The 24,289-nt window shown below is 54.4% G+C and overlaps 3 protein-coding genes, 1 long non-coding RNA gene and 1 pseudogene across 10 annotated transcripts; 2 read left to right on the top strand and 3 right to left on the bottom strand.

The window, feature by feature from the left end:
• Positions 1 to 399: 399 nt before the first annotated feature.
• Positions 400 to 10,736, bottom strand: VSIG10L (V-set and immunoglobulin domain containing 10 like). 3 transcript variants are annotated; one of them, XM_074315448.1, is made up of 11 exons: positions 10,678 to 10,736; positions 7,964 to 8,017; positions 7,052 to 7,882; positions 6,325 to 6,618; positions 5,883 to 6,167; positions 5,208 to 5,462; positions 4,459 to 4,737; positions 3,945 to 4,241; positions 2,145 to 2,258; positions 1,805 to 1,959; positions 400 to 1,314 (listed from the first exon to the last, which is right to left on the bottom strand). In XM_074315448.1, the coding sequence occupies exons 2-11, from the start codon at positions 8,001 to 8,003 to the stop codon at positions 1,243 to 1,245; spliced, it is 2,622 nt and encodes an 873-aa protein (XP_074171549.1). In that variant the 5' UTR covers positions 8,004 to 8,017; positions 10,678 to 10,736; the 3' UTR covers positions 400 to 1,242. The 3 variants fall into 3 exon arrangements, with proteins under 3 accessions (XP_074171549.1, XP_074171548.1, XP_019573862.2); XM_074315447.1 differs by lacking the exon at positions 10,678 to 10,736 and having other exon boundaries at positions 7,964 to 8,102; XM_019718303.2 differs by lacking the exon at positions 10,678 to 10,736 and having other exon boundaries at positions 7,052 to 8,043.
• On the top strand, positions 5,457 to 9,487 carry LOC141567609 (uncharacterized). The gene is made up of 3 exons (XR_012490408.1): positions 5,457 to 5,746; positions 6,327 to 7,146; positions 8,245 to 9,487. It is a non-coding gene; the product is annotated as an uncharacterized LOC141567609 (long non-coding RNA).
• A 52-nt stretch (positions 10,737 to 10,788) lies between the features above and the next one.
• ETFB (electron transfer flavoprotein subunit beta) lies at positions 10,789 to 21,982 on the bottom strand. The gene is made up of 6 exons (XM_019718298.2): positions 21,822 to 21,982; positions 17,387 to 17,545; positions 17,065 to 17,223; positions 14,912 to 14,974; positions 11,617 to 11,775; positions 10,789 to 11,000 (listed from the first exon to the last, which is right to left on the bottom strand). Exons 1-6 carry the CDS (start codon positions 21,960 to 21,962, stop codon positions 10,830 to 10,832), a joined length of 852 nt encoding a protein of 283 aa, XP_019573857.2. The 5' UTR covers positions 21,963 to 21,982; the 3' UTR covers positions 10,789 to 10,829.
• On the top strand, positions 12,117 to 13,153 carry LOC109438431 (prothymosin alpha; annotated as a pseudogene). Its single transcript, XR_002136384.2, has one exon. The product of XR_002136384.2 is annotated as a prothymosin alpha (transcript).
• Positions 21,983 to 22,611: 629 nt separating the features above from the next.
• On the bottom strand, positions 22,612 to 24,265 carry CLDND2 (claudin domain containing 2). Of its 4 annotated transcripts, none has more exons than XR_012490396.1 (4): positions 23,777 to 24,265; positions 23,265 to 23,479; positions 22,981 to 23,100; positions 22,612 to 22,726 (listed from the first exon to the last, which is right to left on the bottom strand). XR_012490396.1 is itself a non-coding variant. In XM_074315588.1 (4 exons), exons 1-4 carry the CDS (start codon positions 24,012 to 24,014, stop codon positions 22,653 to 22,655), a joined length of 570 nt encoding a protein of 189 aa, XP_074171689.1. In that variant the 5' UTR covers positions 24,015 to 24,265; the 3' UTR covers positions 22,612 to 22,652. The 4 variants fall into 4 exon arrangements, 3 of the variants coding, with proteins under 3 accessions (XP_074171689.1, XP_074171690.1, XP_074171688.1); XM_074315588.1 differs by having other exon boundaries at positions 23,342 to 23,479; XM_074315589.1 differs by having other exon boundaries at positions 22,612 to 23,100.
• Between the last annotated feature and the right edge of the window lie 24 nt (positions 24,266 to 24,289).

Raw genomic sequence — 24,289 nt, 5'->3', positions numbered from 1 at the left:
TAGCCATCTTGCTAAATGAGACAATGTGCCAACTCACTGAGGATGGCAGAGCAGAAGGATGCAAAGAGCCCAGGTCCTTGATGGGGTCACTAAGTTGCTGAGCCAACCTTGAAACCACCCACTTCCATATTTCTTGCCACCATTTATATTGTTGCTTGCAGCCAAAAGAATCTTCATTGATGCACCCCCTAAATTTCCATCTAGAAACCCAGCTGAGAAAGGAAGACACGTTGAGGAGAGCAGCAACAAACCCCGCCCTTCACAGGCACCAAAACATATGACCAGTTAACCAATATTCATTGATTGCCTGCTGTGTGCTAGGCTCTGTGTTAAGTTCTGGGGATAACATCATGGTCTCTGTCTTCATGAAGCTCTCAGTTTAGAAAGGGAATCAGAGGCTAAACAAGTAATGATGTATTTATGGATGAGAAGCAAAAGGTTCAAGGTCCCCAGGACCTAATCCATGACAGAGGCAGGGATTAGAGAAGGTCTCCAAAAGGATTTTATGTAGGGACCCTTCCAGTTTGCCCCTCACTCACTAACCATTACCTTTACACTCACAACGGTTACCTTTACACTTGAGAAACGAACAACACAAGGAAAAGAGTTGTGCTCCCGGCAGAGTGAACTCTAGGAGCAAAGGCCTAAGGCAAAAATAAAGTGCGGCAGAGAGAAAGCCTGTGCTCCTGGAGTGGCAGCAGGGAAAGTACTGGAAGGAGAGGTCAGAGAGGCCAATGGAGGCCAAACTACTAGGCTTTGAAGGTCATGATGAGTTTGGACAATATCAGAATGGTAATGGGCAGCCATAGATGGGTTTAAAGAGAAGAAAGATGTGATCTGATCTGTTTTAAGATAAAGATTCTGGAAACTGGGTGGGTATGGCCTGGAGGACGCAAAAGTGGATATAGGAAGACCTTTTCAGAGATGAGGCAGGGCCGCCCTCCTACTCGGAGCAGCACAGCAAGCACCGCTTTGCCGCAGCACAGCCCGCATGTCTTGGCTGCTTGGTGGTCCGCAAACCACACTGTTAGGTAAGCAGGGGTCTCTCCCAGCCCATGAGTCCCATCTCCTTAGTTGCACAAATACGGGTAGAGTCTTCTGAGGTGAGAGAGGGAGACAGGAAGTCCCACATTCGGGGTCCAACCTTCAGTCATAGCACGACAGAAAGGCCACGCCTGCTGCTGCGGAGAAACAGGAAGTCCCATCCAAAAAGTCCTGCACAGAGCAGGCCATTAGTCTTGGTCACACCTGTGTGGCTGCTCGAACAGTTTTCGGACCACCACCTGGAGAGATGACTGGACTGGGGCTGGTGGCCTGGAAGACAGAGAAAGGATGGGGGACCAACCCCAGGGATTACCCTGGATGTGACGTGACTCATCCTTTTCTAGTGCTAGCTCTCGTAATTCAGAAATTAGCTGGGTTCCTTCCATTTGCAAGGTATAAAAAAATGTCTAGCTACCCTCGGGAAAGATAAGACATGAAACAACCCAACTTTGTGGGGAAGAAGAAATTCCATCCCACTTTGGAGAGAAAATGGAAGTTTTGACCATTTGTGTGGGCAAAAAGGTCCCACCTTACTCTCCTTTGGGAAAAGACTGTAATGTCAGTCTTCTTTTAAAATCCATGAATGTTGAATGGGAAGCCCTGTCCAACATTTACATATTTAAAAAAGTATAAAATTTTACCAGCTCTGTAAACCAACATGTAAAGCTGGAAGAAGAGAATTCAGACCATCATAGGTCCCTGACTAAACAACAAAAAATTCCACCCTGTCGCCAGGGGTCACTGGGGCACCCGCACTTACTTGGTGAGCCCTGATTATGCCAGCGTCCTCCATTGGGGCTTTGAGGGGCAGAGGCTGTGGGGTCTGCGCTGGGACAATGCTCTGCATCTTCTTTTCTGGTGGGCGGGGCACAGACTTAAAGGTAGGGAGATACTTCTTTTTCTTGGGAGTTTCTCCTGGGAAAGAGAGAAAAAAGAAACAAACACGTGATTGGCTGCTCCAACATGGGTGGACCCTTAATATAATTGGCTGACATGGAGGTAAGAAGGCCGGACGGATGACCTGTAACTGCGCTAAATAACTCCGCCAGGTCTCCAATAGGATTTTATGTAGGGACCCTTCCAGTTGGCCCCTCACTCACCCTGAAAACGGCGCAGGCAGCAGATACACAGGAGAATAAGCGCTGCCAGGAGTGCCAAGCCTAGTAGGGAGCCCAGGACGATGCCAGCGATGGCCCCGGGGCCCAGGGTGGGGCCTGGAAGAGACAAAGAGAAGGATAAGGGAAGCAGAAGCCAAGCAGGGCTGGACCTGTCTCCTACGCCTCCTGCCCCAATCCTCTCAGAACCCAGGAATTTGTGACTCAGCACTCTCAATTCATTTAACGTTTACTGAGTGACTGTGGTGTCCCTGGCATTCTACCAGGTGATGAAGATTCACTGGTGACAAACCAAGACATCTACTTTTGTGGGGATTAATTTTAGGAGGGAAATCAGAAACGAATGTGTAAATAAATAACATAATTACAGATTGCACTAAGAAGAAAAATAAATGTGTTATAATAGAAATAATGGAAGAGGAGGTGACATTTAGAAAGAGTGGTGAAGAAAGGTCCTGAGGAAGTAAGATTTAAGCAGAGACCTGGAGAATAAGGAGCCAGGCATGTTAAACAAGGGGAAGGGTATTCCAAGCAGAGGGAACAGAAAATGCAAAGGCTCAGAAGTAGCGAAGAGTTTACCCTGTGCAGTGAAGGCCAGTGAGGGTAGAAGATGTGGAATGAGGGAAGAAGAGGTAGAGGATGACAGTGGAGGGGTTAGCAGGGCCAGAGCCTAGGGGATCTTGTAGGAATTCATGAAAGACTTTTAAGGAGAGCAGCAGCAATATGATTCGATTTGTATGACTTTGTGTGGTGAAGAATGGGTTGTAGGAGGGCATGAGGGGACATAGAGACCAGGTAAATGGCTGTTGCAATCCAGGCAAGAGAGGATGGTGGTGTCTGACCAGGATGGTGAGGTGGAAATGGAAAGGAATAGATGGATTAGGACAGCATTTTGCAAGGAAAATTAACAGGACCTGCTGGTATTTGGGATGTTGGAGGCGACCTGAGCACGTGGGTGTTGCCATTGACCAGGATCAGAAAGACGAAGTTGTTGGGGGGTGGGGGACGGGAGGAGGGGACACAGTTTGGGGCAAAAACATCAAGACGTCTTTTTGGACATGTGGAGTTCAAGATGCCAGTTGGACATTCAAAGTAGAGATGTCAAGTAGGGAGGTGACTTTTCAAATGTGGAGTTCAGGAGAAAAGTCTGGGTTCTGGATCAGACATTTGAGAGTCATCTGAGTAATGATGATATTCAAGGCAATGAGAGTGGACAGAGTCCCACTGGGGAGAAATACAGGTAGAGAAGAGGTCTGAGCACTGAGCACTGAGAGATCCAATACTTAGAAGTTTGGGTTTATTATCCGTTGAATTGTCTCCCCCCCAAAAGATATACTGATATCCTAGCCACCAGTACCCATGAATGTGACCAATCAACTCAAGGTAAGATTATTAGGGTGCTGCACCCTAATCCAATATGACTAGTGTCCTTACAAGAAGAAGACAGAGACACCACAGGGAGGAGGAGGCTGGGGAGCTGGAGGCAGAAATGAGACTGATATGGCTGCCAGCCAAGGAACACCAAGGATTGACAGCCACCATCACAAACTGGAAGAGGTAAGCAAGGATTCTACCCAGAGTCTCAGAAGGAGCATGGCCCCAGTGACACCTTCATTTTGGACTTCTGGCCTTCAGAGCTATGAGAGAATACATTTCTGTTGTTCTGTCCCGTTCACAGTCCTTTGTCATGGCAGCCCCAGGAAATTAATACAGGGAGAGAGGGAGCATCCAATGAGACAGATTTAGGGAGAAGCCCAGGAGAAGGCTCTGAACAGCCCAACTCACCCGCATTGTAGACCCGGCTTTGTGATGGGGTCCCTGGCAGGCCACCCAGGGTGGGCAGGATACGCAAGGCCCATGTCCCGGGGTTCCGAGGAGGGAAGGGCACCACAGCTGACCGCTCCTGAGGCCCCAGCATGAGTAGGGAGACCCAGTCTTGGTAGGTATTGGCTCTGCCCGGGTCAGGTCCTTCTGTCCGTGCCTGGATCTCAAAACCGCTGATAAGGGCCCCACGCTCCACATCCCAAGTCAGCACTGCTGCATCCTGGGCTCTCTGCAGCCTCCATGAGGAGATGGAGGGTCCTGGGGAGATCAAGGTAAGGGTGGGATTTGTGGGTCCTAGAGGGGAGAGGGAACGGGGCTGCGGGCCTGGAGTCATGGGTCTCGGAGGAAGAGGGTCTGAAGAACCAGACTTCTGGGCTTGTGAGAGTAAAGGGCTGGGGGCCTGGACTCCTGGGTCTGATGGAGGAAGGGGCTAGAGGACCTGGACTTCTGGGTTCTGGGAAAGGACGGAACTCACCAATGAGGGTGATCTGGTTGCCACCAGCACCCAGCGCCCCACTGCACAACACAGAGTAATTTCCCAGGTCCCAATCCAGGCTGAAGTTGCTAATGAGGAGCCTGCGCCCATCTTGGCTGAGCCGCAGTCTCCCCCTGCCTCCTGAGGCCAGGGGCCGCCCTTCCCGTGCCCAGAATGCTCTTGATGGTGGCTGACAGCCAGAGGCCTCCAGTGCCACCTCTGCCTCCCCTGACCGTGTCTCCTCCACCACTGGATGCAGTAGCACTTCTTGAGGGGCCTCTGCGGGTGCAAGAAACCCAGTTAAGGAAGTCAAGACCTTGTCTGAGAGTCAAAGAACAAGTCCTGCCACTTTTGGTGAGTCAGTAGCAGTGAAACCTCAGCACCTCGGCCAAAAGAGGAAGGAATACCCATTCCCTCCCACCTTTGTTCACTCATCATCTGCTTTCCTTAACAAGGACTTATTGAGTACATACTAGAGGCCAGGTCCTAACCTGGGAAACTCGTTACAGTCTGCCATTTATTGCTCTGAACACGTGGGAAGGTGTCAGCCCTCTTCCTGGGGCCAGGAAAGAAATTTTGTCCCTGCCCCTGTTTGAGGTTTAGGGAAAACCTGGGTCTTTCTGTAGGGTTAAAGAGGAAGGAAATCCCTTTCCTTGGAGTTGGGAAGTCCTCCTTTCTCGTGTCCTAAAGGAGCTAAGAAATACCCCGTCCTCCTCCGGAAATTGGAAAGAAGTCCCACACGCTCTCACCTGGGGTGACAGTGCAGGTGCGCGTGGTCACCAGGTGTCGAGCAAAGCAGGTGACAGGGACGCCGCTGAGACGGGGGTGCGCGGGGACAGCCGCCAGGAGCACAGAAGGTACCGGCCCCGCGCGGACGCCTTCAGGGAGACCCTGAAACTGCAGGGAGGCGGCAGGAACCCCGCCGGGCCACCAGCAGCGGAAGCGGAGGCTGCGTTCCTCGGGACCGCCTTCGACTGAGCACTGTGGGGACCCGGGGGGCAGATCTGTGGAGCCGGCAGAGAGACCACGAGGTTAACCTCACGGCCCTTTCCCCTCTAGCCCCGCCTCTCCGCGCGTTCATTCCACCCCTTTTCACTTAGCCCCGCCCCCTAGGGCTGAGCGCGCCCCTCCATGCTGGCCTCGCCCCCTCTCCGGGTATCTCAGCCTCTTGCTGTTCCACTCCTTCTCTTGGGCATCCCTGCCACTTTCACGAGGAATCTCCGCCCTCCCTTGCGGGCCTGGCGCTTCAGCGATGGCCCCGCCCTTCCCTGCGGCCCCGCCCTCCCAGGTATGTATTCCAGCCCCTTACTGGTTCTGCCCCTTCTCCTGGGCAACCCCTCCCCTTTTACAGGGCGTCTGTCCTTCGTTGACCGCCCGGTCCTCTCCGGTACCTCGCCCCTCCATCCCGTCTCGGCTGCTCTCACCCGCGACGGTCAGGTTGAGCAGCGAGCGGCGGCGGCGACCTGTGCGCTGGTTCGCGGCGAGGCAGCCGTAAGCGCCGGCGTGGCCCGGCCTGACAGCGGGCAGCAGGAGGCGCGGGCCGGCGGGCACCGCGGCCTCGGCGGGGTCCGCCAGGCTCCACGCGATGTCGGCTGGCGGCCGCGAGGCGGCGGTGCAGCGCAGCGTCACGTTGCTGCCCGCGGTAACATAGAGGGCGGGGGTGGCGTCGCGGTCTGAGGAGATCTGGACGACCGGCGGATCCGGGCCGTCTGGGTAGAGGGAGGGGATCGGAACCGCGAGAGTTGGGGTCACCCGGGACTCATCCAGATACCCCGGAGACTAGACCTCCAGCCCCCTCCTCCCCGGGGACTCAGGAGCCTGGACTCCCAGGTCCCTGCCCCCAACCCGAAGCATCCTCCAACTCACAGAAGACGCTGACGTTAGCCGCGGCCTCGGTGTGGCCGAAGGGGCTGCGGACGTGGCAAGTGTATCGAGCGTGGTCGCTACGCACAAGGCGCGCGATGAGTAGCTGGTCGCCCTCCGCGTGTATCCGGGGCGGCTCCGCACCCTCCGGGTCTGCTGCCTCCAGTGCGCGTCCGTCCCGGCTCCAGCTCAGCTCCCCGCGACCCGGCCCCCACCCCAAGCAGCGCAACCGGAGCTCGGCAGCCCCTTCCTCTGTCTCCGGGGCCTCGGGCTGCACCGACAGCTGGGGCAGGGGCTCTGGGAGACGGGAAACGTGCTGAGGACCCAGCCTCCTGCTCCCTTGTTCCTTAGGTTCAAGACTCCAAGCCCCAGCCCCCACACCCCCTACACCTAGGACTTCCAGGTGCAGTCGCACCTCCTCTTAGCCCCAGGAGTCCTTCTCTTCTCACAGACCCGAGAGTCTGAGTCTCCAGCTTTCTCCTCTGGAGAACTCAAGAGTTGAGGCCCCCAGGAGTCTTGATTCCCCAGGTCCAGCTTCCCTCTGGTGCCCCTACCTTGGCCCCTAGCCCCTTTTCTCCTCCCTCTCTCCAACTCAGAAGTCCCCTCTCCCCTGCCCAGGAACCCCTTCCTCTGGGAAGGAAACACATCCTCACAGAACAGCAGTGACCTGCCCGAAGGCCTGGCAGAGCAGCCCCTACAGCCTGCATTCTGGACCTTTGAGCCCACTTACCATACACACCCACCGTGAACTCCCGAATCTGCCGAGAGACCCCAGCCCGGATGACCTCGGCAGTGTAGACCCCGGCATCCTCCAGCTGGGCAGAGGCGAGTTCCAGGCCCCCTCCAGCCTGGTCAAATCGTAGGCGGTCTCGGTGAGCCGGGTCCAGGCTAATCAGAGGAGCCCCTGGCCCCAGACCCCCAGCTGCCAGCACCTTGGAGCCCCGGCGCCAGACCACCAGAGGGGCAGGGGGCCCAGGGCTGGGTACTGGAACCAGGGGGAGCTGGATGGTGGTCCCCACCAGCACTGCAAGAGGCCCCCCCACCTGCTGGGGGAAGCTTGCCCCTGGGGTGGTCTCTGCAGGAACTTTGGATTCGAGGCTGTCGGCAGAGATTTTAAGACCCAGATCCTCGGTGAAGAACTTTGAACCTGGGTCCTCCACAGATACTTTAGTATCGGAGACTTGAGTAGAAATGTCTGGGGTCTCAACAGAGAAAGAAGGTTCTGGGTCTTTGGCAGGAACTTGAGAACCCAAGATATCAGGAAATACTTGGGAACCTGGGATCCCGGAGATGTTTTCCATGCCCAACTTTCCGTCTTCAGCAGAAATATTTGACCAGAAGGACCCAGGCGTATCATTCGAATTCAGGGCCTCAGGAAACCATTTGGAATGGGGGATCTCAGCAGTGGCTTTTGAACCCGGAGACTGATCCAGAAATTTCCAGCGGGGGGATTTGATGGAGGGAACATTCGAACCCCAGCCCTGGGAAGAGCTTTCTGAGTCAGAGATGGAATTGGTTCGCTGAACTCCAGAAGAGGCTCTGAGGGCCTCTACTCCGGAGGCTGCAGAGGAGAGGAGGGGAGGGTGTTGGGGGGCTGCTGAGAAGGGGGACTGGTGGAGAAGCAGCTGAGCAGGGGACTTACCGAAGAGCAGGAAGAGTGGCAGAGCCCATGAGGTGTCCATGGTGCTGGCCGCAACTGAGAAGACACTGAAGTGAGACTCAGGGCCGACACCTGTCCCTCCAGGGACGAGTCTGACAGGACTGGTAGCTTCCTGGGCGGGGAAGGGAGCCAGACCCAGTGGGAGGTGCCAGGATCTCCCACCCGATCTGGTGGCCCAGCAGCCCACCCCACCCCACTGGTCCTAATCAGCTGGTCCTATTTGAGGAGAGGCCCAGCCTGAACCCTGCCCTCCCCATCCCCAGGGGGAAGATGGTGAGAGCTGAGTTCCTGCTGGAAATGTGGGAGCAAAGCCAGGAAGACTTCCTGGAGGAGGGTGAGGTGACTTCAGAGAGTCCCATGTCTGGTGGCCTTAGCCTCAGCTAAGGCTTCCTCCTCCCCAGCCTCCTGGCCTTGGGTCCACTATGTCCTGCCTGCAACCTCAGATGCCCATGTCTGACCCTGCTACTCCTCTGCTCCAAACTCTCCCATGGCTCCCTGTTGCCCTCAGGACCAAGTCTCAAGTGGCTATCTCCCACCCAGTCATCTCTCCTGAGACCCATAGCTGCACCTCCGTGTCCCCAGAGTCTCCATGCCCTGCATCCCACGTAACTCAGCATCTTCCTTCTAACCCGACCTTCCTTCTAGGGTTCTCTATCTTGTATGGTTCCACCATCTATGCAGGATCTGGGAGCCTGCCTTCCTCCTCCCTTCCCATCACTGCTGTCAGTCTCTGAATCCCATCCCTCTTGACCCCTGCATCTCTCTGCCCCATCTTTTCTTCTCTGTTCCCACTGGCCAGGCCCCAGCACAGGCCTCATCCTCTCCCTTTGCCCCACCTAGCCTTCTCTCTCCAGCCTTGTCTCCTCCAGTCCGAGGAGTCTTTCTATACCCAGAGCTGCCCTGCCCCTTCCCTGCTCACAGCCCTCCCGTGGCTCCCCAGCTCCCTCAGGAGACATCCAAGGAATTTCCAGACCCTGTGTGGCCTAGGCCCACATACTCTATCCACTTCCTTCCTGCTCCAGCACTTATTCTTTGAACACCGTGCCATTCTTAGGCCCCAACTCTCCACTCCCAGATTTGCAGGTGGTTTCCTCTGCCTGGAATGCTCTCTCCCCACCCCCTCCAACCTGGCTAAACCACAACTTGTCCTTCAGGTCTCTTAAGAACCAAAATTGTAATTACCACTTCTCATGTTCCAGGAACCGTGCAAAAGTGCTTCCCAGGCATTACAGGGCAGAACCCTTCTAAACGCCCTATGAGCTGGGTGTTTACAAACCAGGGGACTGTGGCTCGCAGAGGTTGAGGGATCTGCGGGAGGTTACACAGCCAGAGGGAGACGCTGGGCGTCAGCCCAGGATGATCAGGCTGCTCATTCCTTCTGAAAGCTTCTCCTACTACCCCATGCTGGCCTCCGTGCCCCTGCTTGGCTCCCAGTCCTTTGAGCTCCCCCAGGCACAGGTCTTGAAAGCTGATAATAGTAATGGTAATAATACATAGTGAGCATTTTCTGTGTGTCAGGTGTGGTTCTGAGGATGCCACATTAACCCTTCAAAACCCTATGGGGTAGATTTTGTAACTTAAAGACAGCTGCAAATGCGACCCTCCTCCCATTAAGGAGTAGGGTCTCTGTCCCCGCCCCTTACATCTAGGTAGGCTCTGTGACCGCTAAACCAAGAGAGTACAGTGGAAATGGTCCTGTGTTTGTGCATCTAGGCCTTGAGAGACTGGCATATTCCACTTCCTGTATCACGGAACACTCCCTCTTGGAACCCAGCTGCCATCTGTGAGGAAGCTCAAGCAGCCTCATGGAGAGGAATCATGGCCCCTGGTCAACAGCCAGATTGAGCCAACAGCCCCAGCCAGCTTACAGGCCACCTGACTGAGCCATCTTGGAAGTTGACCCTCTGGCCCCATTTGAGCCACCCCAAGTGATGGAGGAGAAGCAAGCTGATCCTGCAAAGCCCTGCCCAAATTTCAGATTTATGAGCAAAATAAATGACTATTGGTTTAAGCCACCAAGCAAGACAATCAGATCACAGGTATTGTTACTAACTTCACCTGATGGAAGAGGAAACCCAATCTCAGAGAGTAGGATCTCGCCAAGGATCCTCCTGGAGCCGGGGACTGACCAGGCTGGGATCTGAACCCAGGGTCTCAGGATCCAGACCCCAGGTCCTTAACCACTGCACTGAGCTCTGCCTGCTTTGATCGGCCAGATGAGAAAACTGAAGTTCAGAGATGGAAAGTAACTCACTCCCGATTGCCCAGCTGAGAAGTGTGAGTAAGGGTTTGAGATCCCTAAGTCTGACTCCAGGCCCCAGCTCTTCATCGCCACACTAGGTTTGGATTGTCTGTTGCTTGTCTGTCTCCCCAACTAGCATCGAGCTTCTGGCCTCATTCCCTCTCAAGTCTCAGCAGGGGCCTGGCACCCAGGAGTCCCAAGCAAACATTTTGCAGATGAAAGCCCATCCCCCACCACACTGAGATTTGTCTTTCAAGACTCAACTTAGATGCCACCTCCCTGGGAAGTCTCTTTGCCCCCACAGGCCAGGTTGGATGCCCCATGTGGGCTCCCAAGTGCCCAGTGCTGCCTCTGCTTATAGCACACAGCACCCCACATCACAGCTACCTTTGCCCAGGTTCGTCCCCTCTTCAACATGGAAGCTTCTTGAGGGCAGGGACTGGATGTGACTCACCTGGGTCTCCAGTGTCTCCCAGCACAGGGCCTGGCTTGCAGGAAACCTAAGTAAATGTTTGTTGAATGAATCAAAGAATGGGTGTCCATGGAATGAGGTAAGAGACAGATGTTGGGAGTCATAGTTTTATTGTCAAGTTTCACGGAAGGGGCTTAAATCCGCCCAATCTCCCTCAGCTTGGCCACCAGGTCCTCTGTGGTCTCCACCTTGACACCGGCCGTGCGCTGGGGCGGGTCCTCCACACTAACCACGGAAAGCTTGGAGGACAGGTCCACACCCAGGTCCCCGGCCTTGAGCACCTCGATCTTCTTCTTCTTGGCTTTCTACACACAGGAAGCCACGGTTCCCAGGACTGCTGAAGCCCCAGCCCACCCTCCTGCAGCCCCTTCCATAGTGTATGTCTGCAGATCCACGCCCACTGGCCGAACCCTTCTGGACCTACCCACTGGCTAGGACACGTGTGACTTCCGGCTGTGGACAATTCTTGGGAAGCCCCCGCTATTGTGGGAGTCCTCCAGCTTGGGAAGCTTTTCAGCTGGCTGAAATGAACTGGCAAACTCACCCTTCCAGCAGTAATAACTCACTGGACTTTTGGCCAAGCGGACCCACTGAACTCTCCCTGTTGGCTGAGATAACCCACTGATCTCTTCCTGTTGGCGGAGATGACCCAATAAATCCTCCCTGTTAGCCAAAACAGCCCCTATGGACTATCATTATTGGCAGAAATGACCCAATGAGCCCTCTCTGATAGCCAAAATGACCAGTGATTCCTTCCTTTGAATGAGATGTCCCTTGGATCTTATCTCCCCCCATCTGACCACCAGGGAGGCGCTGGGCCTGCAATATTCACCCACTCCCAAACCCTGAGTGACTTTCACTCCCAGATCCTCAGTGACCACCCCTCGCGCAGGCCCTCAGACCCATCTGCCAAGTGCTCACCATGATGTTAGGCAACGTGGCATATCGGGGCTCATTGAGCCGCAGGTCGGCAGTCACCACAGCAGGCAGCTTCAGGCGCAGGGTCTCCAGGCCCCCATCAATCTCCCGCTCCACTTTCACCTTGTCTCCTTCCAGTGTCAGCTGGGAGGCGAAGGTGCCCTGGGGAGGGACAGCGTGCGGGGAATAAGCACATTAATTCAGGGCAGGCCCGGAGCAGTCCTCCTCAGGCCACTGCACTCACAGAGGAGAGAATGAATGAGAACAGAAGAAGGAGCATCCTGCAATGTGACCTATAGACACTGAGTTCCAAACGGGAGGAAGCCACAGAAAGAGATCTCAAAAAATCTAGGAAGGGCCCACTGGCTGCTCTGAAAAGCCATCTTTGCATTGTTCCTGTGTCTGGCTCCCCGCTCGACGCAGCCACGTCCGCCACGCGCCTCTCCTGCCACCACTGTGGACTCAGGCAGCTTTAGAGTTCTCGAACACTCGCTTTCTTTTGAATCCACTGCTTAGGATCACCGGCGTGCCCAACCGTGTCAGATGCAGCTGTGGACACCAGCTCCGAGATCACCACCAAGGACTTAAAGGAGAAGAAGGAAGTTGTGGAGGAGGCAGCAAATGGAAGAGACGTACCTGCTAATGGGAACGCTAATGAGGAAAATGGGAGCGGGAGGCTGACAATGAGGTAGATGAAGAGGAAGGAGGACAGGAGAAGGAGGAGGAAGTGGAGGAGGAGGAGGGTGATGGTGGAGAAGAGGATGAAGACGAGGAGGCTGAGGCAACTACAGGCAAGCGGGCAGCTGACGATGATGAGGATGGCGAGGTTGACACCAAGAAGCAGAAGACGGACGAAGGTGACTAGACAGCAAAAAAGGAAAACTTAAAAAAAAAAAGCCGCCATGACCTACTTACCTTGCACTTTCAGTCTCAGAATCTAAACGTGGTCACCCTCGGGTAGAGTCCTGCCCGCCGGCCTGCCCACCATGGGCAGTGCCACCCGCAGATGATGACACACACTCTCCACCACCCAACCAAAACTACAACGGGAATTTGCAACAGGGGAGGAAAAAAGAACCCAAACTGCCAAGGACCTGTTTTTCTTAAAAGTACTTTAAAAAGGAAACTTTGCTTGTATTTTTTTATTTACATTTTATATTTTTGTACATATTGTTAGGGGTCAGCCATTTTTAATGATCTCGTGTGACCGAACCAGCCTTTGGAGCGTTCTCTGTCCTACTTCTGACTTTACTTGTGGTGTGATCACGTTCATTATAATCTCAAAGGAGAAAAAAAACCTTGTAAAACAACAACAACAACAAATCTTATTCTGAGCATTCCAGTAACTTTTGTTGTGTATGTACTTAGCTGTACTATAAGTAGTTGGTTTGTATGAGATGGTTAAAAAGACCAAAGATAAAAGGTTTCTGTTTTTCTTTTTTCCTATGAAGTTGCTGTTTATTTATTATTATTATTAATTTTTTTGGCCTGTTTGATGTATATGTGAAACAATGTTGTCCAACAATAAACCGGAATTTTATTTTGCTGAGTTATTCTAACAACAACAACAAAAAATCTAGGAAGGGTGTCTTTACTTTCACTGGAAGCCAAGGTGTAGGTCCTACCATCCTGAACCTGCCAGTTGGGTCTCCCTTAATGATAATGAACATGCATTGACTATAAGGCACCGTTCTAAGCAACGTAAATGTAGTAAGTCAGCAGAACTCTACGAGGGAAATGTCGTTATCCCCACTTGACAAATGAGGAAAACTGAGGTAGAGACAGGCTCAGAGACGTGCCCACTATCACCTACAGCTGACAAATCTGAAAGCAAGCAGACTCCATGTCATGCTGTCACCGACCCCCCATTCTGTCCCCAAGTGGCCCCTTCAAGGACACTCTGCAGGGCCAACAGCAGCCTGATGTGTCACCTCCATCCTCAAAATGTCCTCTGGGGTCTCATCGTCTCCGCTCAGTGCACTCTCTGGCAAGGCCCTTTGCCCCTTAGTCCTGAATCACTTTCGGATGTGACCTACACCCTCTTTGTCTAACCAATCTGTTCTCTCCATTCACTTACTCGCTGGAAAAGTCTTTCAGGTCTTAGGTGGAATGTCCCATTATTCCCAGTCTCCTCCGAGTGCCCCGAGTCTGGCTTTGGGGATACACCGTGAACACAAACAACAAGGCCCCAGCTTTTGTGGGCACTTACCCTCGCAGGGAAAGCCACCAGTAACCAAGTGAACACACACTCGCCACTGGCCATGTGTGGCTCCTGAGTACATAAAACGTGGCTACTGTGATTGAGGGAAGGCAGAATTTTTTATTTCATTTAATTATTTTAAATTTAAAAGCCAATAAGCAAGATACATTATCAGGATTGTGGTGATGGCTTCATGGATGTATACATGTGTGAAAGCTTATCAAATTGCACACTTTAAGTGTATGCTGTTTATTATAGGCCAGTTATATCTCAATAAAGCTGTTTAAAAAAATGATACTCGATGCAGTTATTGGAAAACATTTAAGTCTGTTTGGAAAAACTTGGGTGTAGGAATCTACTTTTTCAGCTATGAATCTTAGGAATCTAGTTAAGTATTTCTGATGGAAATTTACCATCTGAATTGAGATGTGCTATCAATATAATATTCACTGGCTTTCAAAAATTTTGTATAAAAAGAAAAAAGAACGTAAAATAGTTCAATATTTTTATATTGATTACATACATATTGAAATATTTTAGATATATTGGGTTAAATAAAATATCATTAAAATTAATTTGCCTGTTAGTACTTTTTTAATGTGGCTATGAAAAAATTTAAATCACCAATGTCGCTTGCTTGCATTTCTATTGGACTGGCACAAGCGGGGATTGGGGGACCTGGAGTTTGGAATGGGCATGAGTATTTCACAGAGGGTGAGCAAGGAAGGCCTCTCTGAAGAAGTGAGCAAGGAAGGCCTCTCTGAAGAAGTGATATCTGAGAGGTCTCTACCTGAAGGAAGGGAGTGAAAATCCCTGAGGAAATCTAAGGGAACCGTGTTCCAGGCTGAGGGAACAGCAAGTACAAAGGCCCTGAGGCAGGAATGAGTTTGGAGTGGTTGAGGAGCCGCAGGCCTGGAGGGGCTGGAGCACGTGAGGGCCTGGAAGAGGCCTGGTGTCCTGGCTGGGTGCTCCTCCGTCCTACCCGTTGGAGTAAGCATCCTGCTTTAACTGCCTCCCTCCAGAACATCAAGGACAAGGGCAGGTGTGTCCTAAGCTCCAGGTCTGGCCCTCAGCAGGTGCACCCCACTCCAGCCTCACCTGTGGCCAGTCCAGAAAGCCGGCTGTCATCTGCCCCGTCTGGTTACAGTCATCATCGATGGCCTGAATGGGGACAAAGAGGAGACTATGACAATGGGGCATCTCAGACACAATGGGGGCCTTTGAACAAGAGTGGACAAATGTTATCTACACTGGCTCAGACAGCAAATATCACCTGGTCTGTCACAGCAACCCAACTCTGTTATAGTGCACGAGCAGCCAGACAATACGTGTCTACACAAACAAATGGGTGTGGTGGCATTTCAATAAAACTTTATTTACAAAATCAGTGGTGGCCAAAGCCAGTTTGCTGACTCCTGGTCAGCCCATGTCTAGAATGATCCCATCCCTTCGCATGGGCCCAGGGACAGACAGTCACTCATCCAGGGCACATGAGAGCACCTGGTATCCCCAATGCTAAATTTTTGCCCAATTTAAATATTCACAGAAGCCTCCAGGGAGCCAGGCCCTGGGCAGGCCACACTGGGAAGTGAATAAACAGGATCTGGACCAATAAGAACATTCTATCCCCAACCCCAGTGATTGGATCAAGGATAAGCATGTGACATGTGACTCCAGCCAGGCCAATGAAGAGTTTGCCCTGGCAGCTTTGCTGGAGCCCTTGGGAAAGAGGCCCTTTTCTTTCTGCTAGGGTCACTGGGCTGGTGGGATGTGAGCCTAGAGATACACAGAGTGAAGTCAAGACAGAGGAGCATATTGTATAAGACCCCGGATCAAGCTATGCCTGAAGCTTGCATTACATAAGCTAATAAGTTTGCTTTTTGGCTTAAGCCAGTTTGAGTCACAATTCTGCCACTTACAACAAAGCGTCCTGACCAGTTCACCCAGCATCTCCCCAGCTGGAGGCCCAGGCCCCAGAAACTGTTCCTAACAACTAGGACATGCAGGACATCAGAGTCTGAGACCCACCAGCAAATGCAGGGGGCTTCAACAGGCTGTGCCACCAGCACCCATATCCTGGGGAGCTGGTGTGAGACCTGGGGCTCCCGAACCCCACCCAGACCATGCCTTTTTGGCCTGTTCTCTGGTTAGGCCCTATGCCTCAGTTTGCTGATTTGTACTCCGACTCCCCTGCTGTCATCTTTCGCTTTCTCTGCTTTCTACTGCCTGACTTAGGCAGGACACCCAAAGACCTACTAGGACTCATCAGCCTCCCCATTTCCCCAGGGACTAAGCCAACCCTCTGGAATCCCTGTCTCTCCCCACTGGGGCCCCAGTTCTTTCTCTGAGTCTTGCTGACATCTCTGAACCCTTCTCCCCTTGCTGTCTCTGACCTTCTTTCTCCGCCTCCTGATCCCCTCCCTGTCTATCTGAGGCTCTTCCAATGGCCAGCCCCTCTCTGCCGCTCCCTGGGCGAGGCCCTGAGGTCTGCCCTCAGATGGAAGGGTAGCCCTGGTATCCTATGGGAATGAATGAGCCCCAACGCACGCCAGCCTCGCCTGGGAGTGCCACATGCTAAGGAAGGTCTAGTTGAATCTTTGCTCCAGCACTGTTAGTGCCCAAGCTCCTCCCCAAATTCCTGGCCTCTGGTCTCTCCCCTTCCAGTCCATTCCTCATGCATCCAGAGCTGGTCCCATCCCTCCCCTGCTCACAGATCTCCCCTGGCTGCCCAGCGCCCTCCAAAAGGCTCAGATCTCTGTTTAAGCCCAGGCTTCAGTCCTGAACACAGGATGTCTCCCCACATGTCCCCCTGGGCCCTTCACACTTCCTCTCACCTGTTCTTCCAGGGTTTCCCTCCCTGAGCCTCCAAACCAGACCCTAGTACCACCCCCACCTCCTGCCTCCCTGTTACTCCCTGGGGAGGACGGAGACCTGCAGCCCTCTGCCTCTCGGCTCTGTCCCTCTGTCCTGTTGGCCTTGGCCCAGGCCTCCTTTTCTTCCACGAGGACTATCATCATGGCCTCTGGGGCTCCAATCTCACCCCACAGGACCACAAGGGGTCTTTCTCAGGCCCGTAGTGACCCTGCCCTCTCTGCTGAAACTCTCTAGTGGGGGGACAGCAAAGCCACAACCTGCTCAGCCTGAGACACCTGAACCCCAGGCCTGAGTCACCTGCAGTCTCCCCTCACGCCCATCCCTCCAATCCAGAGCAGGGTAGAAGCGAAATGTGGGGAGGGGCTGGGCACACCCACCTGCTTGCCCAGCAGCACCAGGTTCACCTTCTCCTTCTCTGCCAGCTTGGCCAGGACCCGGGCTACCTGCAGGGGACCGAGGCGATCTGCCTCTGCAGCTGGCACTTCCACATGGATCCCTCGGTCTGCGCCCATGGCCAGAGCGGTGCGAATGGTCTCCTGCCAAGGAGAGAAGGGGCTCGACATGGCTTCTAGCCCCAGGGGGACCCAGGATCTGGTCCTCAGCCTCCTCCTCCCTCAGACCCCGGAGTCCAGGCCCCCGGCCCCTCCTCCCTCAGACCCAGGAGTCCAGGCCCCCGGCCCCTCCTGGAACCCTGAGCACCTGGCACTGGGTAGGCCCGCAGCTGACAGCGATGACTTCTTTCACCAGCTTCTTCTCCTTGAGCCGCACCGCCTCCTCCACAGCGATCTCACAGAAGGGGTTCATGGAGTGCTTCACGCCATCTGTGACCACACCTGTCTTGTCAGGCTTCACCCGGATCTGCCCAGCCAGGAGGGGAAGGGACAGGGTCACGGGGAAGCAGGAGAGAAGGAAAGGGCACAGGGGCAACCCACGCACAGGCTGAATGGAGACAACAGGGACCTGGAGAGGTCCCACAGCTCCAGGGACAGAACGGGGTTAGAACCCACAGTCGGGTGGAGGGTCGCCCTCTCACCCTCTCATCCAGACATTCCCTAAGCACCAGGGACATTTGACATGCTTATCCCGACTCTGTCGCTGCTCCTTGGGCCTGAAAGAGTGTTTCTTAAAGTTTTGTTTATCATAACCCACAGTGAGAAATACATTTGATGATATTCCCAAATGTATCATATACATAACATATCTTAAACTATAAACACCACTGCAATGTGAGGTTTGGTGAGCGATACTTACCCTTACTTCATACACTATACCCTGACATTTTCTGTTTGTTTTTTTTTGTTTTGTTTTTTCATTTCATGATCAACACGTGGTCATGATCTACTTTGAAAAACACCAGCATCAAAGGCCTCTCTCTGCCACACAAGCAAGGGTGGGGGGCAAGCAAACCTTTCCTCACACGGTGTGTCTTCACTGAGCACCGACTGTGGCCTGGCCCTGAGCTGGGCAAGGTCGTCCGGATTCTTGGTGGAAAAAATTGGAAAAATGGCAAGAGTGGAAGTGAGTAGGTAGCGGGGCAGCCGTGAGTCACTGAAATAAGAGATGACAGTGGCTCAGACAGCTGTGACAGTGGGGATGGAGGAGTGAGTGGATCAGAAAGGTCTGTGCAACTGACAGAACTGGGCACTCGGTGGGGAGCTGGGGGAGGTGAGAGAGAACAGCCAAGCAAGACTCTCGGGTTTCTGGTGGGTACTTAGTACAGCGGGGAGGACTAGGAGGAGCCAGCCATGTCGAGAGCAGGGGGCACGAGGGGAAGGGGGCAAAGCCATGTGCTCCAGGAACCAAGAGAAGAAGTGGCTGGTTGGGGATAGGCCCAGAGATGGAAACAGGTTTTCTGGGGCCCGAAGTTTCCATTCTTTGGAGGGTCCTCTTTAACAAGGTGAACACCAAATCACCAAATCATGGACACAAAATTGTTCCAACCTCTCCTTGGGCCTTGAGAGAAGCCCTGAAGGTTAAGCCTCATCAGCCTCATGGAAAACGTGTCCTTGGCCAGAACTTGAGTTGCCAAATACCTATTAATACGCTAAACACACACACACACACACACACACACACACACACACACACACACTGAGCAGAACATTTGTTATGTTTTGAATAAATGACCAAATAAACTTCCATTACTAATACCATCAATAATATTCACTGAGTGCCAGCCAACACTTACCACGTGCTAGGCACTGTTTAAGACCTTATTTAGTCTTCATTACAACCTAATAAAGGAGGCACTAGCATTTTCTCCGTTGTACAGAGGAGGAAAATGAGACTAAGTAGCTAAGCAACTCCCCCAAGGTCACACAGCAGAAAGCAGACCTGGGTGGCCGGGATCAAAGTCCATACTCGGAACCATTCTAGCAGTGACCTGCTGTCTGAGATGGCAGCGACTACATCAGACCGACTGTCCTCCCTCTCCCTGCTAGAGTTCAAATACTGGAAGGGGAGACTGTCACGACAGCAAGAAATCAGAAAACTATACCATGAGTTACAAAGTGATAAAAGTATGGGGGAAAATACAGCAAGGAAGCAGACAAGGACTGTGAGGGCTGTGATTTTAAGTAGGTGACCAGGGACGGCGTCACAAATGTGACCTTTGAGCAAAGATTGGAAGGAGGTGAGGGAGGAAACACAGAGGTGGGTCAGAGCCAGCATTCCCTGAAAAGAACTGCCAGTTAGTGTGTGTGTGTGTGATCTGGGTAAACAGAGGATCCCAACCCAGTGTGGGGAGGGCTGAGAAAGGCAAGCCCAGGGGACCACAGGAGCACCCAAGGACGCACCAAGGTAGCCTGAGGGGGTGTAATGGGAGCTTTCTGGAGGAGGGTGCTGCCAGAGAATCACTAAACTTTGATACAACAATGGGTCAGAGTTAGACAGGACAAGAGAGCGATAAGAAGCAGAGGTTGGAGGGTAAGGCGGGAAGGGTGCCCAGGTAGACGGCACAGCAGGGGACAAAGGCCCAAGGCAAAAAGCAGCCTGGTCTGCCAGGAAAGTACAAGCCAGCTGGAGCTACGGAAGCACAAAGGGTGAGGAACAGGGGGAAGGTGGATGGCCGGACCATAAAGGGTCTCAAATACCAGGCTAAGGGGTAGGACTGTGTCCTGAGGGGGCTGGGGAGCCACTGGAGGACTCTGAGCAGGGGAAGGGCAGGGTCTGGTGCAGGGAGACCCCCTAAGGCAGGGAGGGTTCAGACTGGAAGGAAGAGACTGGGAGATCAGGAGATTGGGGCAAGGGTCCAGGTGGGAGAAGATGAGGCCTAAACTCTGGGGCTGTGAGGATGGAGAAGAGGAAACAGAGCAGAGAGGTGGCGAGGGCAGGAGAGACGGGGCTGAGAGCGGATGTGCTGTGGGAGGTGAGGGAGGACAGGTGCCTGGGGTCTGGCCTGGTGACTAGGTAGTTGGCAGTGTTCAAATAATTTATTTGTTCAGAAAGGACATCAACAGACACATCCAGCGAGACAGGATGCAATGGAGGGGGCCCAGGAGCACTGTGGGAGGGGCAGGCAGCATGCCCACTTCAGGAAAGGACAGGAACTAACACAAGGACACATTCACTCTTCCTCTCGTGGAGCACACACACACCGGAGGCACTCATGTGCCAGGCCCTGTGCTGGGTGATGCTGGGACCCACCGCTGCGTCAAACGTGGGCCTGCCTAGTGGGGGAGACAGATACAACCCCAGATACCTCAGGTCAGGGACCAGTGATGAGGCTGGGTCAGGGCTGACACAGGCCCAGGGGCTGTGGAGCCTAGAAGAACAGAGGTGCGAGGAAACCAGGAGCATCAGGTCCAAGGACCCCAAGAAGAGCATATCTCAAAAAGCCTGAAGGCAACAGCCCTGCCATCTGCTGCCAGAGCTGTCATGAGGCCCAGTGGCTGTTGAGTGGAGAGCGGAGGAGCACAGATTGGAGCAGGACTTGCCTGCATTTCAATCCTGACTGCCCATGGTTAGCTGGATGACCTGGCAAGTAACAGAACCTCCACGGGCCTCAGTTTCCTCACCTGTCCAACAAGACTAATAATATCTAGATATGACAAGGGCTGAATGGGTTAATCTCAGTCAAGGACGTAGAATGCTGCCTGGTGAACGGTTAAGTACTCACTTAATGTGACCTGTTATAATCACTGAAATGTTCCTGCTGGGGCCTGGCTCCTGGCTCCTCTGATCAACTATATACCCCACCCGGGCAGGGGCCAGTTTCACCCAGGAGGCCTCTAACATTCCAAGCGTCGTGCTGGGCAAGGCTTGGGGACATGGAGGCAGGCTTCCAGTCCGGGGGGACAGACACGAATGGACAGTCACCCCTTGTCTGGTGTAGGCCAAGTACTGACAGATAGTGGCCTGTGAGACTATCTGTGATTAACCTCTGTCCACACCAGCTTCTCTCCTGGAGACAGGCCAGGCCCTAAAAGACGTTGTCCCCCAACTGTCTCATGGAGCGTGTGAGCCATTCCACCAACTCATGACTGGCTTTCCTCTCGAGCAAACACTTCTCCCTCCCTGCCTAGCTCTCAGGCCTCCTCACTCACCCTATAACTATGGAGGGTGAAAGATAGCTTCTGGATTCTCTCAGCGTCCTGTCACCCCAGACACCTCAGGCCAGGGACCAGGGCTGGGGCAGGTTTCCTGTACTGTAATAGTCGATTGGGTTTGCAATGCAGCCTAGTGGGTCAAAGCGTGGCTTGTGTGCAAAGCTCTCACTGGGGTGAGGAGTCAGAGGGACCAGTATAGGAATCGCGGCTCTGCCCCTTCCCGGCTGAGTGACCTCTCTGTGCCTCAGTTTCTCCGTGTGTTAAACAGGGACCATGACTTCTCCAGAAGGTAAGAAATGCAGAAAGTAACTGGTCCTGCACGCAATTATTAAGACAGTGAGTCCAGCACCAGGGGAAAAGGGAACGGGGTCATAACCCTAGACGTATCGGGTTTGAGTGAGGAGCGATTGGATGTTAGAACCTCACAGTCTTTGATCTTTGCCCTCAGATGTGACTTTGACGTTTGGGGGAAGAGTAGTGGCAGAGATCAGAGGTTACAAGAGGACCCCCCCACACAGTGTGCACTCGTGATCCCAGAAGCACACCGCCGCGGGGCACAGGGATGAGGGAGAGGGGAGCCCGGTCACCTTCACGGCGAAGTCTATGACCCTCTTGACAGCAACGAGCGCACGCAGTTCCGCCATCTTCCTGCCGCAGCCACCTGCGGGGTCAGGCGGCACCTTCAGCCTCAGGGTCCGGACGACCCGCCTCCGTCCTTCTCCGCGCATGCGCCCCGAGCCGCTAGCCAGTCAACCGCTGCGGTGGACGCCTCCGCCCCGACAGGGGACCAATCGGAAGGCCGGAGTGAGGGAGGAGTGGCGAGCGGGGAGAGGCGGAACCCGGAGGGGAAGGGACAGGGGCTGTGAGAAGGGGGCGTGGCCAGGAACTAGGGGAAAGGTCGTTCCGGGGCGGGGAGGCGCCCTTGGAGTGGAACTCCTAATCGTCCTAAACTTTTCTCGGCGTCCTGGGATCTACCCCTTCCCCCAGTTCTTTTCCTCTTCCTCGCCTCATTAAGTCGAAGTGCCTGTGTCCCCACGCCCACCCCTTGCCGGTGCCCCCACGCCTCTGAATCCTCCTGTGTCCGTCTCCTTATTTTCTCCGTGTCTGTGTCCTCACATCCTCTCCATGCGCCCATCCCCTCCTGACCCCACTCCCCCGTGTGCCCGTTGCCCCCCACATCCATGTCCCTTATCCACTCCAGGTTCGTGTCTCCATGCCCGTGCCCTCCAGGTCTCCGTGTTCCCTATAGGTTCATGTCCTCATGTCCTTCCTGAGGCTCCATGTACCCCCGTGCTCTTCCTGTTCGTGTTCCACGTCTGTTCATGTCGCCTGTGACCGCGTTCTCACGTCCCCCAGAAAGGCAGGCGGAGCCGCGGCAATGGAAGCCGATCCTTTATTCTGCCCCAGGCAGGCTGTGGTCACAAGCACACGGGGAACCCACTGATGGCCTCTGTGCTCTGCAAGATCATGTCCGCCAGCAGCAAGCAGAAGCCTAGCGGGAGGGAAACGGAGGACGGGTAGAGGACGGTGGGCCTTGGGGTGGGTGGCCGGGAGGGCCCTGGAGCCTGGGGTTTGAAGCTCCAGGGCGTCTCTGCCGGGTCTGCAATAGTCGGAGTGGAGTGAGTGTACTGGGGAGTCCTTGAGAGGTCAAAATGGGGGTTCTTGGGAGGGCGGCTAGGGAGTCTCTGCGTGGAGGGGGTGTCCCTTGGACAGTCTCCTTCACCCTCTTCCCGCTGTCCAAGTTACCCGCGAGAAATGAGAAGGGTAAAGCCAGCCACCCCGAAAAATAGGACCAGGAGAAGAAGACGTCGTTTTTCCACGCATTCTTCGCGGTGTAGCCTGTCAAGACGATCAGCAGCAGCAGGCCTGGGCACCGCCCACCCGCGGGGTGAGCTTGGCAAGGGGGACTGCATGCAGGCCCCACCTAGACCGCGCCCACCGTCCCAGGTCTTGCCCCTTCTGGACCCACCGCCCCGCTCGAACAGGCCACGCCCATCTCTTTCCAGGCTCCGCCCTACCCCTGCCCCCACCTCTGCGTCTCCAGCCCCTCTCCTCCGCTGGGTTCCCCCAGGCCCACCCTGAGCCTGGGGGCCCGCTGCGGTCTCACCGCAGAGAAAGAAGATAGCGCTCGTAGTCTGGCCCCGCGAGTCCCCCTGGTGGCAGAGAATCCGCAGCCCCATCACCAAGCCCACGATGCCAGAGCCCGCCGCCAGTACCATGCACGCCCCTGTCACCGCCTGCATGGCTGGGGAGAGCCGGCCGCCTCAGCCCAGCGCTAGCGCGGTCCCTGGCCACCGCCCCCGCCCTCCGGTATGGGCCTGGGAGAAGAGTCAGGGGTTCGGATAGGGACTTGGAAGTTGTCATGAGGGGTTGTGAAATCCGTGGTGGCCTGGGTCACGGAGGGGCAGCTAGATCTGAAGCTGCAGCGGAAGGGATGGGGTAGGACGTTCCTAGCTCTTGTGCTGAGCAAGGGAGCCAGCTGTGGTCAGTGCTGGGGTAGTCTGTGCAGTGGGGGTCTGACATCCGGGCGGCTGGGCCTCACTCTGGCAGGACATGTTGGAGCAGATGCCGCCATTGCACTCCTGCCACAGGCCACTGTGGCCCCCGGGGAAGCGGATCCAGTAGTTGGTGGCAGTGGAGAGAATCATGAGGATATTGGCCAAGAAGCCCAGCAGGGTGCCCCCGCTCTGAAGGCTCCGCTTCACCCCCATGCCAGGGAGGCTGCTGCAGGGGTCCACACACACAGTATTGGCCAACATTCCTCCCACCCCCAGACCCATCTCCTGGTTCCTTCAAGTCCCTGACACCCCCTCCCTCAAGCCTCTCCATGTCCCAGCCTTGCCTGGTGCCCCTGTTTCTGGGGACGTGGAGATGCCTCCCCTCAGTTGCTCTCATTCTGTGGGCCCCTCCCCCAGTACCCCTAACTGGAAACTTGGAGACCTTCCCTCCCAGGAGTCACTGCTTAGGAATCTCGCTGTTTTCCAGAGACTTCCATCCCCCAGTGGAAAGTCCCTTTGGCCTGTCCAGTGCCCCCCACACACACACCCACCTAAGT

The sequence above is a fragment of the Rhinolophus sinicus genome, linkage group LG11 (assembly GCF_036562045.2).
Source record: "Rhinolophus sinicus isolate RSC01 linkage group LG11, ASM3656204v1, whole genome shotgun sequence".
NCBI classification, from domain to species: domain Eukaryota; kingdom Metazoa; phylum Chordata; class Mammalia; order Chiroptera; family Rhinolophidae; genus Rhinolophus; species Rhinolophus sinicus.
The sequence above is the reverse complement of the archived record's forward strand: the minus strand, read 5'-3'. Positions and strand labels throughout refer to the sequence as shown.

Coding starts and splice junctions, on each gene's coding strand:
- ETFB (XM_019718298.2), bottom strand. CDS start 21,962: ATGCGCGGAGAAGGACGGAGGCGGGTCGTCCGGACCCTGAGGCTGAAG. Junction 17,546..21,821: donor TCATAGACTTCGCCGTGAAG/GTGACCGGGCTC, acceptor CTGGCTGGGCAG/ATCCGGGTGAAGCCTGACAA. Junction 11,776..14,911: donor GCTTTCTGGACTGGCCACAG/GTGAGGCTGGAG, acceptor GTCCCTCCCCAG/GGCACCTTCGCCTCCCAGCT.
- CLDND2 (XM_074315587.1), bottom strand. CDS start 24,014: ATGGGTCTGGGGGTGGGAGGAATGTTGGCCAATACTGTGTGTGTGGAC. Junction 23,480..23,776: donor CTCCAACATGTCCTGCCAGA/GTGAGGCCCAGC, acceptor GGCTCTCCCCAG/CCATGCAGGCGGTGACAGGG. Junction 23,101..23,341: donor CGCTATCTTCTTTCTCTGCG/GTGAGACCGCAG, acceptor GGCGGTGCCCAG/GCCTGCTGCTGCTGATCGTC.
- VSIG10L (XM_019718303.2), bottom strand. CDS start 8,003: ATGGACACCTCATGGGCTCTGCCACTCTTCCTGCTCTTCGGTAAGTCC. Junction 5,463..5,882: donor GCTCAACCTGACCGTCGCGG/GTGAGAGCAGCC, acceptor CCGGCTCCACAG/ATCTGCCCCCCGGGTCCCCA. Junction 4,738..5,207: donor CACCTGCACTGTCACCCCAG/GTGAGAGCGTGT, acceptor TTGCACCCGCAG/AGGCCCCTCAAGAAGTGCTA.